Here is a 16,949-nt window from a genome sequence, read left to right as displayed (position 1 = left end):
TGCCATGGCCTCGAAGAAAGAACTGCCCGCTTAGTTTTCAATGACGTACTTCGCAAAGATGTTGAATTGATGAAGCCGGTGAAGATTCGAATTCCGGTTATTAGTTTTGGCTCGATTGTTTCCCGTAATCAAAATTTGGTATTCGCTGCTGGTTGCTATCCGATCATTTTGAATGTATGGGGCAAATTAATCGGAGTGCATCTCTTTGTGATGTTACCCTCTTTGTCATCACTGTGCTTTCATTCATTAATGGACCAGTATTTAAATTCGGGTGTAAGGTGGAAAACCAACACCTACATTACTGCAAGACGTACAAAGCTAATCTAAATTAGTAACATTCTATAATAGAATGCTCTTGGTTTTCTGACTGATTGGAATTTGCAACACGAATTCGTGGCCATTTTCTACTATTCACTGAACCTCGGGCGATGCATGATCGGTAATTGGACATTTCTCTCACATGTACCGTTCGCCGATCGTAGCATTCCCTTCTCTAGTTTTTGTATCGCATCGCCGCCATATTTTAATTTCGAAGTAATTTGCCGCCCCTTTCCCACGTAATAAATATTGCAAATGTAGCAGTAAAAACGTTCATTTATTCGCGTTTAGAGTGAATTTTTGGATTTATTTCAAATGAGACTGCTGAAGCCTCACTGGGTGTCTCACGATGGTTAGTAAATTTAAACAAATTGCTATTGTTTAGCACGCGTCGAGGTTGTTTTGAGCATCATGGAATGTGATGTTTATTTATCGAAATGATATTTAAAAGTTGGAGATTTATTCGTCTTTAATTCATTGGAATTACTTCTCTGAATCCTCGTATTTGGTAATATTATTCAATTGTTTAATATTACCTCCTGGATAAATGCCTGCATTTTACGAATAATGGTGTTGCTTTTAATGGATAACTTTTGCAGGACTTCGTGAAAGACTCGCTTTGGTTTTTAATGAATTTGGATTTCCTCCCACCGATTTTTCATTCGTTTTTATGTGATCATCTTCTATGTCTTTTGCTCCTCAGACCTTCCAATATTCTCTGTTGACATTCATCCCGATGGATCTCGTTTTGCTACAGGAGGCCAAGGTAATTTCTGAATTTTACTTTCATAATTGTTGTTATGCATTCGATTCGATAATATGGAAAGAGCCCTTCGCAGTAAATGAAATGTATGTAATGGATTTTTATCTTTTTTTAGTCTCATAGAGCTTGTTTACTGTTTCGTGTAGCTTTGCCTGTTCATTCTTGATTGAAAAATTGCTATATTAGACAACATCTCTGACTTTTATCTTAGGGGAGGATTCCGGTCGGGTTGTCATCTGGAATATGGCTCCAGTGGTCAGCCACAAAAGTGAGATGGATGAAAACGTACCTAAAATGCTTTGTCAAATAGATAATCATCTGGGTAAGAAAGTTCCTGTCATATTTATACAGCAGCATTGCATTGGCTTTGTGGTGAATACAATGTTGACCAATATTTATTCCCTCTGCAGCCTGCGTTAATTGTGTCCGATGGAGTGTATCCGGGAAATTTCTTGCTTCTGGAGGAGATGACAAACTGGTCATGGTGTGGAAAATAGGGAGCTATTCTTCAGGTAAAATGAAATGATCGTGGGAAGGATATTGTCAATATTGACATCAGTTCACTTGGCATTAATTCATCTTAATTTTTTACCGAATAATTGCTTGCTATATCATGGTTCATACTTAGCTATGAACAGTTTTTCTTTGAGAGAGAGAGAGAGAAGTGTGTTATCATATAAAATTCATCTGAATCCTCACGCACTCTCGACTTTAGCCTGTCTCTATTAATGACATTTTGTACATTAATTCTCATTTGTGGAGTTGAATTAGCTTTCCTATAAAGTACATATGAATGGAAGAACAAATATTCATACTTGTGTCATCTATTTTCCTCTGTAAAAGCTTTAAAATATATTTCCAATATCCACCTTGCTTGAATTTTCCTTCTTTTTCTTAATTTCTTTTTTCCCAAATTTGCCTTATTCCTATTAATTTAGTCTTGCTTTAGAATATTCGATGGTGGCCTTGTGTGAGCTTCAATTGAAGTTATGACTCCTGAAATGAAGATTACTTCCCCTTTAGTTGTAATGATATTAGTTTTGTAGATCCTAGTACTTCCTCTGCAAAAAGGCACTGCGGCCGAGAAAATGATTTTGGAATAAGTTGTCTTTTTTAAACTAGCTGTGCTGAGGCCATTGCCCAGTTCCTTGACACAGCCTAGGTTGTGGCTAGTTTAGGATTTCTCAAATTTAAATAAATTTCAAGGCATCAGTTACCATCCAAAGTGAAGCACATTGTGTCAAGGCCTGCTGAAATAATACATTAGCAGTTAAAAATTAATGTGTGGATGCATGGTCAATTTTGTTGAACTGGGATGCTATGTGTATGAATTAAATTAGAACTGGTTCTATGTTTTTACCATAAATTCGTTCAACTTCGCACAGTGCATTTTTTTGTTCATTTTTGGATTCATTGATTCACACTGTAACCTGTATGTGTTAATGCACTGTATAGCATGGCCATTAAGAGGGATTGGGTGAGTTCGATGGATAGACTGAGTAAACTGTCGAAACATCGGCAGCATTTCACATCCTGACCCAGTGGCAGTTCCAATAACTTGTTACACTTACCAAAATTTTCATTTTCAGTATAAATAAGTAAATGAGTAATAGTGTTCTGGACTGTTTTCATTGGCCTTCTTTCCCCCAGGGAGCACTGTATTTGGTGGTGGAGGTAAGGTGAATGTGGAAAGTTGGAGGTGTGTCTCCACCTTAAGGGGACATGCTGGAGATGTGCTGGACCTTGCTTGGTCTCCTCATGATGCCTGGCTGGCCACCTGTTCCGTGGACAACACAGTTATTATTTGGAATGCTGTCAATATGTCAGGTTAGCCATACAGGATATTTTCCATGCTTGAGGTCACATTATGACCGACACAGTTGGGTTGCAAAGCTATTGTGTGGACCTAACACATTGACCGCCATGGTGTTGTAGTTCATATTTCTTATGATGCCATCAGTTTTTTTATTACTGGCATATATTGGTTTATGAATCATGGAAATATCATTGCATATTACTCTGAAATTAATTTTACTCTCTTTTGAAGTACTGCAATCTTAATGACCACAACGGGTACAATCTGTGCTAAAAAAAATTGGTTCTGGTCAACCCTGACATTATAAATCCACTGGTACTCAGTCTCTGCGTCGTCAGTAGTCTCTATGACCAGCATTGCTGTCAAAGTGTTCAGTCATGATTGGTGGTCATAAAGCTGTACAGTTGATTTCAACAATAAAAATAGATGCTTTGAAATTCTGATTAGTGCGGATAGAAATGCTACTTAGTGTACTAATGCCACTTTTATATTGTTATTGATACTTTTGTATTATGTGAAAAATTTTCCAACCTTCAAAATTGAAACTGTCTTGACATAATAAATTAGTTATATTTAAATGCAGGTGTAAAGAAAAAAAATTAAATTTAAAAAGAAATTTCAAGCTCCAAAGTGGACAAATGATATTTATTACACTAATTTGCATCTTAATTGTGTTTATGTATCTTATAGAACCTTGTTCTTTCACTGCATTGTTCTGAAAACTCACAATCTACATTCTTGAAAGTCTGAATATATCAATGTCACAGCAAGTAGAATAAGAGCCCTGTATAAATTTTGATTACGGCATAAACGAATAATTAGTAGGGTGATACAAAATACTAAATAAAGTACGATTTATGGTACTATTTTTTGGATCCTTGAAATTGATAGTTTTAATAATAATAATTATACATTTATTGTTCTAGGACCTTGTCCTATGGAACATACCAAATATTACAGTTAAGTCTCAGCAGTGAACAACATAGAGAAAGTGAAAATACAATTTAACAGTATTAATGACAAATATATTACAGTATTTTAATTACAATCATATTTTTCGAGTAAATAAACAAACATTTTCATTTTGAATTGATTAACAGTTTTACAATTAACAATATCATCTGGTATTTCATTCCAAAATCTTATAGCAGAGTTTAAAGTGGACATTTGGAACACCGTAGTTCGGCAATTTGGTATTTTAAAATGCCTTCTAGCTCTTACCATTCTACTGGTTTCACTCTGGTTACATATAATCATATTGTAAAGATAGTCAGGTGTTTTGGATGACAATATTTTATAAACAAAAACAGATAGCAGGAATTTAGTTTTCTGTTGGGGTTTCAACCACTGCAGCTTTATGTAGTAAGGAGTGATATGCTCCCGGATATTTATATCATATATATATCTAATCGCAGAATTTAACAGTGTTTGTAACTTCTGATATAATTCACCAGTTAGGTCGGAAAAAACAAGGAAACAATAGTCCATATGTGGGACCAGCAAGGTATTCGCCAATTTTTTTCGTACTTCTATTGGGATTAGGCGTTTGAAATGTTTGATCTGTGCCAATATTTTATGTACCTTGTTAGAAATAGTGGATACATGTTCGTTCCACGTTAGCGTATCGTTCATAATGACCCCTAAGTTTTTTACCGTGCTTGAATAGCCAATATCAACGCCTTCAACTTTTATTTTCGGTATTCTGTCATAGTTGAGTTTCCTGACATACATTGGAGTACCAATAATAATAGCTTGAGTTTTATGGGGATTAAGTTTTAATAAATTCATTCTGGCCCAATCACAAACGTGATTAACATCTTCATTTAATTTTTCAATGGCGTTATCAATGTTTGTTGGGTGACAGTCAAGGTAGATTTGTAAATCATCTGCGTAGAGGTGATATTTCGAATGGGTAATTGAAAGTGGTAGATCTTTTATGAAAATTGAGAATAAGAGGGGACCTAATATTGAACCCTGGGGCACACCACATGATACTACCGAGAAGCTAGACAGTACTCCGTCATCTCCCTTTACTGCTTGAGTTCTCTGGAACAAGTAAGAACGGAACCAATTAATCACTAGGGTGGAAAATCCTAATTGGTTCATTTTATCCAGCAACAAATCGTGATTAACACAATCAAAAGCCTTCGAAAAATCAAAAAGTACAAGAATAGTAACTCTCTTTTGATCTATTGAGAAGCGAATGTCTTCGGTAACTCTAATGAGGGTCATTTGTGTACTATGTCCCTTACGAAAACCTGACTGATAGTTATCCAGCAAATTATTAACGGATAGGAAATCTAACACAGAGTTGTAGACAAATCTCTCTAGTGGTTTAGAGGCGATAGGCAGCAGTGAAATAGGGTGATAATCAGAGAGTTGTGTAGGGTTTTGGATTTTCTTAATAGGCTTTACAATGGCTCTCTTCCAAGCAATGGGGAAAACAGAGTAGTTCAGTGAGCAATTATAAATATCAAGCAATGCCGGAAATATCACACTCATAACCACTTTCAGTGTTTTATTATTAATCCCATCATTTCCAGCAGCATTAGACTTGATACATTGGAAACATTTTAGCATGATCTCGGGAGTTAGATTCGGAAAGTAAAACGTATCATTTCCAAATTCATTAACTTTGTGCAGGTTGACTCCTAATGCACTATTACGACCTGTGGCTGGACTTACTGTTGTCCCGGGGGTGATATTGGCTGATAAACTGATAAAATAATCATTTAATGTGTCAATTGGAACATCAAGTGTTGTACCCTGATTTCGAGACTTAATTAGTCCAAGTCTTCGAATTTCGTTCCATATTGTTTTAGAATCCCACTTGTCCATAAAACATTGGTTATAATAGTCTTCCTTAACCTTTTTCATAATACTTTGGGCCTCATTTCTCAGTTTTTTATACTCCAGAAAAAGTTTTTTAGATTTACTCCTTGTGTAACTGCGGCGAATTATGTCCCTTTTATTGATAATATTTTTTATTTCCGGGGTTATCCATGGAAGTTGGTTTCGTTTCGGAGTAAAACTTTTTAGTGGGGCATGAATATCTAATAATTGATTTAAATTAATCATAAGGGTTGATACCTTGGTATCTACAGAATTGGTGGACATGAAGTCTGCCCATGGCATATTATCAAATTCTTCTTGAAAATTACGGAGAACAAATTTACTGAAATCGCGGTAGCAAATTACCTTCTCTTTCATTTTTGGCACCTTAAGATTAAATTTTATGTATATTAAATCATGGTCGGATAAGAAAGGAACTGGATATTGGCCATGTTCCTTTATTTTAGAAAGGTCATCTATAATAAATATATCTAATAGAGTACTTGATGTGAGCCGATGATGAGTTGGATGAGCCGGTACTAAAGACAGATTGAACCTGAAACATAGGTCTCTTATGTAGTTACTGTCATGCGTAATCTTTAAAAGATCCGAGTTAAAGTCACCACATATAAGTATGTTATTATATGACGGAAGGAAGCCTGCCAGCGTACATTCAAAACATTCACTCAAGTAACCAACCTTAGGAGGTCTGTATACAACACCGAGTAAAATCTTTCCAAGGGGACATGTTATTTCAACAAACATAAATTCAGGCTTGAAGTTTTCATTGACACAGGACAGTATCTTTCCATTGAGATTCTCTTTTATATATACACACACACCTCCACCACTTCGTTCCAACCTGTCGTTTCGTAACAATATATAATTATCCAAATTAACATATTCAGTGGGCACAGATGGTTTCAACCAGGATTCAGAAATTGCTATCACATGATAATCACTGCAAGCAAAGTGGTTACGAAATTCATCAATATGAGCTGGTAACGACTGTGCATTGACATGACATATATTCAGGGTTTGGTATACGATATTACCATGAGTATTAGAGGATACAGGAGTCGAGTTGGAATTGTCAACATTATTGCATGCGGGCGCTCTACCTCCTGAACCTTCAATTTTATGTCATTGAAGGGCATGGAGATCGCCTTCGGTGCGTAAATGAAGTCGCTCACTCCCATCGCATTCTCTTGCAAATATTTTCCCCCCTCTTATCCATAAGTATTTGAGTTTACCGTTCTTTTTGAGCTCTCTCGCCTTAGCATACACTTTACGATTCAAAGCACTGAGTGATTCATTGACATAGATGGGGTAGTTAGGGAAATCACTCAATCCAATATCTCTTGTTGAGAAACTCCTTTTTGCTTTTCGAGCTTCCAGTATTTCTCGTGCTAAATTCGATCTCATGAACCGAACCCGGATGGAAGGGGGTCTGTTGTTAGGTAAGTTTGAACGGGCCTTCAGTCTATATGCATAATCGACATCACTGGCATCTAACTTGACCTCAAGGCCCAGCCCAACTTGACAGACAAGGGTCTCCAATACCTCACCAGACTTAAATGGGATCCCGTGAATTTCTACGACATTCCGTAGAGAGTCCTGCTCCCATGTGTTCAACTAAGCTTCAAGGTTAGCGACTCGCTTCAACAAAATTTCATTTTCAGCCACCATACCGTCGAATTTACCACTTATATTTGATAGTGACTCGCTAATTAGAGAAATAGTTTTGCTATGTTCGTTGATTAAGCTTTCCCAGGTTGATATAACTTTCTTTAGTTCACTTATGTCGTTTTTTATAGAATTCACAAACTCACTTTGGTTTTTTTGGATTACCTTGGCACGATCCAATAACTCCTTTAATATGGGATTGGAAACCTCACGTTGACTCTTGTCATAGAGAGATCCAGGGTCCAGGGCTTTGATCGGGGTGTCATCACCGCGGGTGGAGCGACACTTCGCTATGCATGTGGCGCAGTTCCAAGCACGACTAGTGTCCTCCAGCAGCTGCTAATCCGCGTCGTTGAGCGAGGCGCAAGCAGGGTGGAACACTTTTTCACAAGTGCGGCAGGTTACAGTTTTCTGCGTGCGCTTAAGAACTTGGCTGCATTGCGAACAGGCAGGCATGATGAAGATCACCAAAGAATACCACCAAAACCACCAGATGAAGATCACCAACAACACCACCTTAATACCGTCGGCTGGCACCACCTTACACTCAGGCAAATATTCAAGACTTAGAGGCACGACCAAGGCCGGGGAAACGCGTCCGTTCACTGCGAGAGCGCGAAGCAGACAGAAGCATAGTTTGTAGTAATTGGGGTGAATCTATGGTATTCATAATATGTCTGTGAAAAATGTAATACAGCATACTTCTGATTATCCGGGCTAATGACGGGGAGAGACGGCACGAATAATCTGAAAACACGGAGAACCCAAACTTTCACTTAAATGTCTTGTAATGTTCATAATTTACGTAAAACAATCAACGTATTATCATTCATGCAGTTATTCTGTTATTTTAGAGTGCTTCCGGACTCATTGAGAGCTTTCTTTGCCAGTTCGTGATCTTTTTAGCGGGCATAATATGATTGAACTCGTATTATTAAAGCCTATTGTAAGGCCTCATTTCGAAAACCACACATCCGTGGCTTTGTGAACACGGATACGGAAAAGTGGTTTGCACGAATGCTTCAAAACCACTGCTCAACGTCGGAAACTGCACTGTCAGGTACCACGCCATGTAGTCGCCTCTCGCACAAGTTACCCGGGTTGCGACTGCTGCGGGATGTTTATCCGTGATCACGGAATGCGGTCCCGTGCAGCGAGGCGTGGAAAACAGGAACACGGTGCTCCCGCGAATGCAGCTAGTAGGTGATTGCTTCTGTTTTACGAAGGGATTCTAACGGTAATAATAAGCCCGGTTATCCTAGTGGGTCATTCCATGTCAACTCAACCAGGGTCCCACACCCACCATCTCGGATTTTGATAATTTTTTCCCTGTTGTTAGTTTCAACCTTAGTTTAAAAAAATCCAAAATATTAAAGACCCATTGCAAGTATTTTCCAAGATATGAGTGTTTGAAGTCAATGAGGCACACACAAAAATTCTGCGCACCGGTCAAATTATTCAAAACTACCATATTTGTGCCCCTGTAAAACCTAAACCAAACGAGTGAAGGTAGTAAAAATTTTAGAGGCTATAAACATGCTGCTATAGTTTTCAAAAATGTTATAAAAACGATTTTCACTTGAAAAATTTTTTCCTATAAATTTTCAAAAATTGCACTTTTGACAAATTTCGACAAAAAAGTGACATTTTCAAATACTTGTAAAAATCACATATATCAAATGAAAGCCATAAAACTCTCTGTAAGCATGGTAAAGACCACCAACTTTAATATAGAGTGAGGTTTTGGGCAATTTTGGATTTATTTGTTGATAAATCTTATGAAAATCATCATTCCGCTAATGTTTTTTGTTGAAAAATGCCACTTTTTCAACTCCCCTTTTGGGGGAAGCCCTGAAACATAAGTGCTGTAGCCCGCCATTTTACAACCATCATTAAAATAAATCATAGAAGCACTATCCATCATGGGAGCAACTTTAGGTTTAATTTTCCTGAAAGAGGGAGTATTGTGCAAGTTATATTAAAAAACTCAGTCACTTAATTGGTGTCCCTTTTTTGTTATTATTAATCCAAAATTGCCCAAAACCTCACTCTATATTAAAGTTGGTGGTCTTTACCATGCTTACAGAGAGTTTTATGGCTTTCATTTGATATATGTGATTTTTACTAGTATTTGAAAATGTCACTTTTTTGTCGAAATTGGTCAAAAGTGCAATTTTTGAAAATTTATAGAAAAAAAAAGTTTTCAAGTGAAAATCGTTTTTATTACATTTTTGAAAACTATAGCAGCATGTTTATAGCCTCTAAAATTTTTACTACCTTCACTCGTTTGGTTTGGGTTTTACAGGGGCACAAATTTGGTAGATTTGAATAATTTGACTGGTGCGCAGAATTTTTGTGTGTGCCTCATCGACTTCAAACACTCATATCTTGGAAAATACTTGAAATGGGTCTTTAATATTTTGGATTTTTTTTAACTAAGGTTGAAACTAACAACAGGGAAAAAATTAAAATCTGAGATGGTGAGCGTGGGACCCCCCAAAAATTGGTTGAGTTGACATGGAATGACCCTAGTATTAATGCAGTGATTCCGATGATTTTACGTCCGACTTTACTTTTTGATAAAGATTGTGGAAAATATTGAGCGAGAGTGAAAATCATGCTCGGATAATCCACAACACGGATATACCGCAGCCGGATAATCGGGAGCCTACTGTATTAAAATTCCCTCTACATAGGTGAAGCAGTTCTATATTTCATATAAATAGGATACTTAATCATCCATAATTTGAATCCCTAAGCTGTACTTCAAGAATGTGAATAAGGGTATATTCCATGTCATTTCATCTGGGCATAACTCCCACCAACTAGGATTTGGATAAAATTGGGCAATTTTCATCCCTCCATGTAGGAATGAAACCTTGAAAAAATTTTCTTGGCAATCTCTAATAGTTTTTTTATTCTAAACCATTTGCAGTTTGGGCAAATCTACAGTTTTTCAATGAATGGGTTATTCTGGGGCACTTGCACGTGCAGAGATAAATAAGTTGTTTCAGTTGCATTTTTCATTCAGTTAACATGAAAATTGGCAGATATATTTGAAGGTTTGAGGATTCCAAATACTATTTGAAAAATATCCTCGGAGATTGTGAAAATTCTCTCAAAATATATGTTACATAAAATTTTAGAAAATTCAACATCTTTTAAAGTGGCTCTATAAAACATCACATTTTGACCAAAGGACATATTTAAATCTAGCTAATTTTTTTAATAAGCCTAAAGATATGGCCCACCATCTGTGAAAATAAAATTCATGGCTTTTTGCTCGCTTTGTTGTTTAAAAAAGATGTAAATTCACACAAAAAAATTCGTTTTCATGACTCTGGTAGTTAGTGTTGGGCCCTCCTATTAATGCGATGAAGTGTTTGTGACAGAGCTGATTCCTTTGTTTGAACAAATATTCATGGCATGAATCTAGCTCATAATAAGAACAAAAAAGGGACATGCTTTTTTTTAATGTACCAGTTCTGTTTTTCTTCAAAGAAAATTTTCAAAAATATAGCTTATTTCAGAGAAACTGTAGCACTTGCAATCATTGCTGCAGTTTATTTAATTTTAGCTTAGCAGAAGACATTTATACATGGAAAGTATCATATTCCTCTGAATATAGTTCCCCTCCCCCTCCCTAATTTTGAGGCTTCAGTTTCGGGGAAAAATTAATAAAATGCATTTGAATATAGTCCCCTCTTTACTTTTACCATGGACAATTTTGGAACAAAAGGGGGATTATAATCAGATAAATACGGTATGTCAAACCAAGTAAAATTATTTTATGTTTTATAGATAAAATCGCAACAATAATCATGAATAGTATTCGATAACTTTCAGATTTCCTTAGTTTACTCATATGAGCCAATGGCTGAGGTGATGTTTGTTTTTTTTTTCCTCAAAACTAATCTTCCCCTTTTATCTATCAAATTCTTTTGATGAATTGCAATATTGGGTCTGAGTGAATGACCTGATTGAATTCATTCTAGTGCCAAGTAATCTGGTGCATTTTATGTTTGATTTCAGAAATGGTAGCTGTTTTGAAAGGACATTCTGGCATGGTCAAAGGATTGGCGTGGGACCCTGTGGGGAAATTTGTTGCATCACAATCTGATGATAAAACTTTACGAATCTGGCGTACTCTTGATTGGAAGGAGGACACAGTAATCTCAGAGCCCTTTGAGGAGGTCAGTCAAGTCATTTTGTTCCTGGTGAAAGAGAAATACAATCACCATGAGTCTCAATTGATAAACTTTTGAAAAATCATAAATATTTGATTTCAAATTTTAAGAAGTGGTATTATGATGGTTTATGCTGTTCAAATGAATTAATAAAAACAAGGTATGAGGCACTAATTTAAATATTTATGGTGTGCATTCATCATAATTCATAATCAAAGCTCCCATCCAGTTGATGCATGCATATTCATTTTTTCTCCATAACAAACCTGCACTTCAGGTCTTAAATGTGAATTAGCTCTGCTTACTGGGTTGTTTTGATGATGCTTGAGTCAGTAAAATCATATTGCATATTGCTGTAGCTTTACAAACCATAAAAATATTGTGAGATTTATCCTGCCATTAAAATTGGTATGCTGATGATAGTAACTATAAAATCTATCCAGAAAACTGCAAGAGCTGTGAATCCCATGCTAGAGTGCCACTTAGTCATTATGCTGAAAGTATTCGTCAAATTTTATTTATAATTTGTTATTTGATAAAAACAGTTAAACTATTCTATATAAGTTACTTACTTATATTTTGTTTCATACTAACATAAGTTTGTGTTAATTATTAACTTTGCCTTAGTGGATGATTCAGCTTTTTGAAAGGGTGTTTTTACATATGTTTTCTGGAAACATTATTTGACTAATAAATTCTCTCTTACTCAGTTAAAATTAAAATGAAAAATTTCCTTTGCTTTTTGATAAAATAAAAAAAAATCAACTTCATTGGTTTTTATTTGTTGGAAGCTGAAGTATTTCATTTTTATTTTAAATTTATCTTTGATTTAAATTCATTAAAATCATTCATTCACTGCCTTTCCTTTTATGTAAAGGCAACCTCCAGTGAATTCCACTGGAGAAAAATGTTTCTCTATGGAGAGCATGACTCTAGAGCATCACTTAGTAGCTGTATGTTGACGAACTCTTATACCTCTTGATATTCATTTACTAATATGTCTTGTTGGACATCGAGTGGTAGTATAATACTCTCTTCCATCCCAACTTAATTTCATACTCTTTCTTTGTCTGTTATCATGTAGTGTGGTGGAACTACCCATGTGCTCCGTCTTAGCTGGTCTCCAGATGGGCAGTATCTAGTCTCAGCACATGCTATGAATGGTGGTGGACCCACAGCACAAATTGTAGAAAGAGAAGGCTGGAGGCAGGATAAAGATTTTGTTGGCCATCGGAAAGCTGTCACATGTGTGGTAGGTTTTTCCTTTGTGGAGTTTTATTAAATCAAAGGTTCGGAAACATTAGAATGAAGTCATCTATTTTGTGATTATTGCAAAAATTTGATTTCACCAAAATTATTTATTATGTGCACTTATGCCAGAAGTCTGTTCTAATCAGGGTACCTAAGTTCATTAATTTTAAATATTACTCTCAAGCGTTCATTGGCATTTACTCCTGTGAATCTGCAATAGAATGGAGAACTTGCAGATTATTTAGGAATAAATAGAGGTGCCAGTGGACAAAGAATTATATACAATGCAAAAAACCCAAAAGATAGGTTATACTCTGATCTCTGGTAAAAATTCTCAAAGTTGTCCCAATTGAAAATGCATTTGAAAATGGAAAAAACAGCATTTGAAAGGGGGTGTGATTAATTCAGTCTAATTTCACAACTGCTATTGCAAAGGCTACGGGGTAGTCTGGCAGCAGCGGCTGCCATGCCGACCCCTTTCTAGGGAACGAAGGGCAGCATCGACAGGGAAAAGAAGGCCATAATTCAACATTAAGAGCAATGCATTTTAATGCTGTTCCTATATGTACATCTCTGCTGCTATTAATTCTGTGAGTGCAGGTTCTATTTCATTGAATGATGGTGTAATGATGGTCCGATGTCACATCATCAATTGCCCTTGGGAGGTTAAACCCTGAATAATAATGCACTTACATTGAATCTGTTTGTGTTTTAATTACAGTACACTCCCGATTATCTGGGCTAATGATGGGGAGGGGCGGCACGAATAATCAGAAAATATAGATAATCCGTACTTTCCCTTTAATTAACTGTTACTTTCATCATTTAAATGTCTCAATCAGTCTATTCTTATCTACGTTCTCACATTTTGTTAATTTTTTATTCCTTTCTGGAATTATTAAGAGCTTTTTTTCGCAACTGCAATCTTTTTAGCTGTAATGGCGTGATTGAACCCGTATTCTTACCGCTCCGTGTAATACCTGGTTTCTGAAAACCACGCGTTCATGGCCGCAAGATCACAGATTCGGAAACGTGGTTTGCACGAATGCATCAAAATCACTGCGTGACATCGTAAAAAACACTGTCAGGCACCACGCCGCATCTCATGCAAATTGCCTGCGATGCGGCTGCTGTGGGACGTGCATCCATGATCGTGCCCCATGATAATTGAAAAACAGTAGCACAGAATGATGGTTACAGGCGCGTGATCACCCCATCGCCCAGCAGTAGTTATGGGAAACCAGGGCTTATGGTAAACTGTCAAGGCAAGCAAGTGCATGGCTATGACTCATAATATCTCTCTTTCCACTTCCCCCATCGCCTACACTGCCACTCATCTGCTTACACTATTCCCTTCCTCTCCAGTTTGACCTTGACTAGTCACAGCTTATATATGCCCGAGTGCGGCAACATCTCCGGCTCCCTTGCGCCGTATTCAACCGCATACGAATCCATGGTAATAATTGCGCTTTCGTGATATGGAAATTACATTTAATGATCATTGATAAATTTTTTGAAATTTACGATTGGTTAACCAATGAAGGATCTTCTAAAATTACTCTAGAGATTTTTTTCCCACCATCGTCGTCGTCTGCAATGCTAGATCAGACATCCAAGTAAACTTGAAACATTCCTTGTCAGCAAATATATAAAAAAATTCCAATTTAGGAAAGGAATTCTAATGGAAATAATGAGTCCGGTGTAGCCATGCATTAAAATGCGAATATCCTGCTGCTTTTGAGTCCGATTTAATTTTGTTAAAAGATTACGGAAAATATTGAGTGTGAAGTCATGCACGGATAGTCCGCAACAGGGATAAACCGCACCCAGATAATCAGGAGTCTGCTGTGTATGTGGAATGTGGACACTATACATTATTTTTCCCTTCTACGAGGATATACAGTGGAACTTGGTTAGTACGTTCCTACTTAGTACATTTTCCTCCTTAGTACAGTGATTTCTCTCAGTCCCGGTATCATCCGAACAAAATACAGGTAAAAGTATTTGCTTAGTATGTGTGAAAAAGTTGTGCTTTCCTGGTTAGTACGCTCAATAGCTTGCCATGATGCAACCCACCATTTGTTCTCTAGTTTCTGCTGAAGGGTTGTAATCCTCCGAATTCATGATTTAATTTATTATCAGCCATTGACATTCTTACATTCATTCCACATCTCTCTTTCTACGACCGTGATTTATCCAAATGCATTTCTCAATTCTTTTGACGTGATGAATAATAAAATGCGGCCATTTTCGGGAATGTCTGACTATGCGAAACTGCAGCCAATGAGAAGCCCCAATTTTCCCCACTCCGAGCTCCTCGCCTTTTGTTGCCTTTGGAGTGCCACACTCCGCACAAATTTCATGAGTGGGCAGTTGTTGCTATTGCACGAGTTATCATAGCAAGGGCAGTTAAATTACAATTGAAATGGAGAGAAAACGAATAGTGTTGCAGATTACAACTTTAGAAAAGATTGAAATTCTCGAGGAAGTGGACTGAAATCCTTATCAATGAGTATTGCAAGTGTGATGATGATCTCACCGTTTGCCAAACCATGTCAATCGATGAAATTCACAAACAGGAGTTGAAAGAAAACGAAGATGGAAGTGATGAAGATGATGCTGAGGAGGGAAATGAGTCTTATCCAATTCCCACTATATCTAAAGCAGTCGAGGCTATGGAGTACGTGCGTCATTACTTGACTACTATTGCGGAAGCAGACGATGCTCTGGATATCCACGCGAAGCTTAGCGTAAAAATACTTGATCTGGGCACGAGAAATAGAAAGCAGACGACATTAGACAAACTTTTAAATCAAATTTCAACTGTATAATATAAAAATCTTCATGTAATGATGTTGTGAGGTAATAATGTTGTAAGTGAGTTATTAATCGATTTATCGATTGATATAACAATCGATATGGTTTCATTCCGGAAGCGAATGTGTGCGGCTGTTGCCATAATTTAAGGTCAGTAAAATTTTGCCCAATTTTTATGATGTTTAAAAACAACCAATTGACATACTCAGGGTTGTCATTATATTCTTCGAGTAAGCTGTGAGAAAGAAGAAATGACTTAGCTTCACTTGTCCTCTTTCTATAAGTATGTAGATAGGATAAAGCACGGGAGATCAATGCCGTTTTCATGTAATTGTCTTAGGGAAATCTATGAAACGTTGTGATTTTTATTCACATGGTATGGTTTATTCAACGTAGAGCTCATTTTTTTTATTTTAAATGTGAAAAGATTTCAGGAAGGCGATCCTAAAAGAACTACCGAAAGTAATTGTAATTTTGACGACTTTTCCACAGATTGCAATTATGCCAACTGCTATTATTTACTTTCCTCGTTAGCTCGTTTTCCTGGTTAGTACGTTCATTTTTTGTGGTCCCTTCAGAAACGTACGAAACAAGTTCTACTGTAATACCTTCGCTGGCAGATCCCATTCCTTATCAGCTACAGAAGCCTTTGAAGTTACACTTTCCTGCATAGCTCTCTGTTTCAAAATGAAAACAACTAGACTTTGAATGGTTTTAACTTAGTTACCAATGATTATTTGAAGATAAAACAGAACAAATAGCTTATCATATTATACGTTTTATGAAGCAAAAATATTTTTCATAATTTTGGTCAATTTGATTTTGTAATATTGAAAAAGCCCTGTTCTTTGACTCCAGGATGGGAGATATAACTTTTATGGAGTGTAACTTCATTGTTGACTCATAAAATACAACGCGCAGCAGAAGATTGATAATCTGGAATGTGTTGGAAGTTTATGCCGTGAATTCTGTTGTGTGAAATAACATCTAGGTATCTCTAATCATGTAATGAAATATTTTGAAGAAGAAATTGGCAAATTAATCAACTATCTCTCGTCGAATTAGCATGAAGACAGCCATGCTCTGAGATGGCAATCTAACCACTTAGATATCCGTATTTTCGGTGATGTAGCTTTAAAATATAGAAATTTTGAAAAACTTCAGAAAACCGTCCATTGTTAAGATGCCTCCATTTCTCAGATGTCAGGATTATCAAACTTCTACTATTCTTATAATTTATTAAGATATGTAGTACAGGCATGCCCCGAGTTACGTACGA

General features: G+C 36.6%; 1 protein-coding gene across 3 annotated transcripts in view; it reads left to right on the top strand.

The window, feature by feature from the left end:
- The first annotated feature begins 197 nt into the window (after positions 1-197).
- LOC124156177 (protein HIRA) overlaps positions 198-16,949 on the top strand; it is a 37,668-nt gene continuing 20,916 nt past the window's right edge. Inside the window, exons 1-7 of one of the 3 annotated variants that reach the window (XM_046530553.1) lie at positions 198-439; positions 1,022-1,084; positions 1,293-1,403; positions 1,492-1,593; positions 2,732-2,908; positions 11,448-11,608; positions 12,687-12,854. In XM_046530553.1, the coding sequence (XP_046386509.1) occupies positions 433-439; positions 1,022-1,084; positions 1,293-1,403; positions 1,492-1,593; positions 2,732-2,908; positions 11,448-11,608; positions 12,687-12,854 (789 nt within the window). In that variant the 5' untranslated portion in view covers positions 198-432. Of the gene's footprint in view, positions 440-460; positions 671-718; positions 827-1,021; positions 1,085-1,292; positions 1,404-1,491; positions 1,594-2,731; positions 2,909-11,447; positions 11,609-12,686; positions 12,855-16,949 lie in introns of those variants that run through there. The other 2 variants (XM_046530552.1, XM_046530554.1) reach the window with 2 other exon arrangements.

Source organism: Ischnura elegans, chromosome 3 (assembly GCF_921293095.1).
Source record: "Ischnura elegans chromosome 3, ioIscEleg1.1, whole genome shotgun sequence".
NCBI lineage: Eukaryota > Metazoa > Arthropoda > Insecta > Odonata > Coenagrionidae > Ischnura > Ischnura elegans.
The sequence above is the reverse complement of the archived record's forward strand: the minus strand, read 5'-3'. Positions and strand labels throughout refer to the sequence as shown.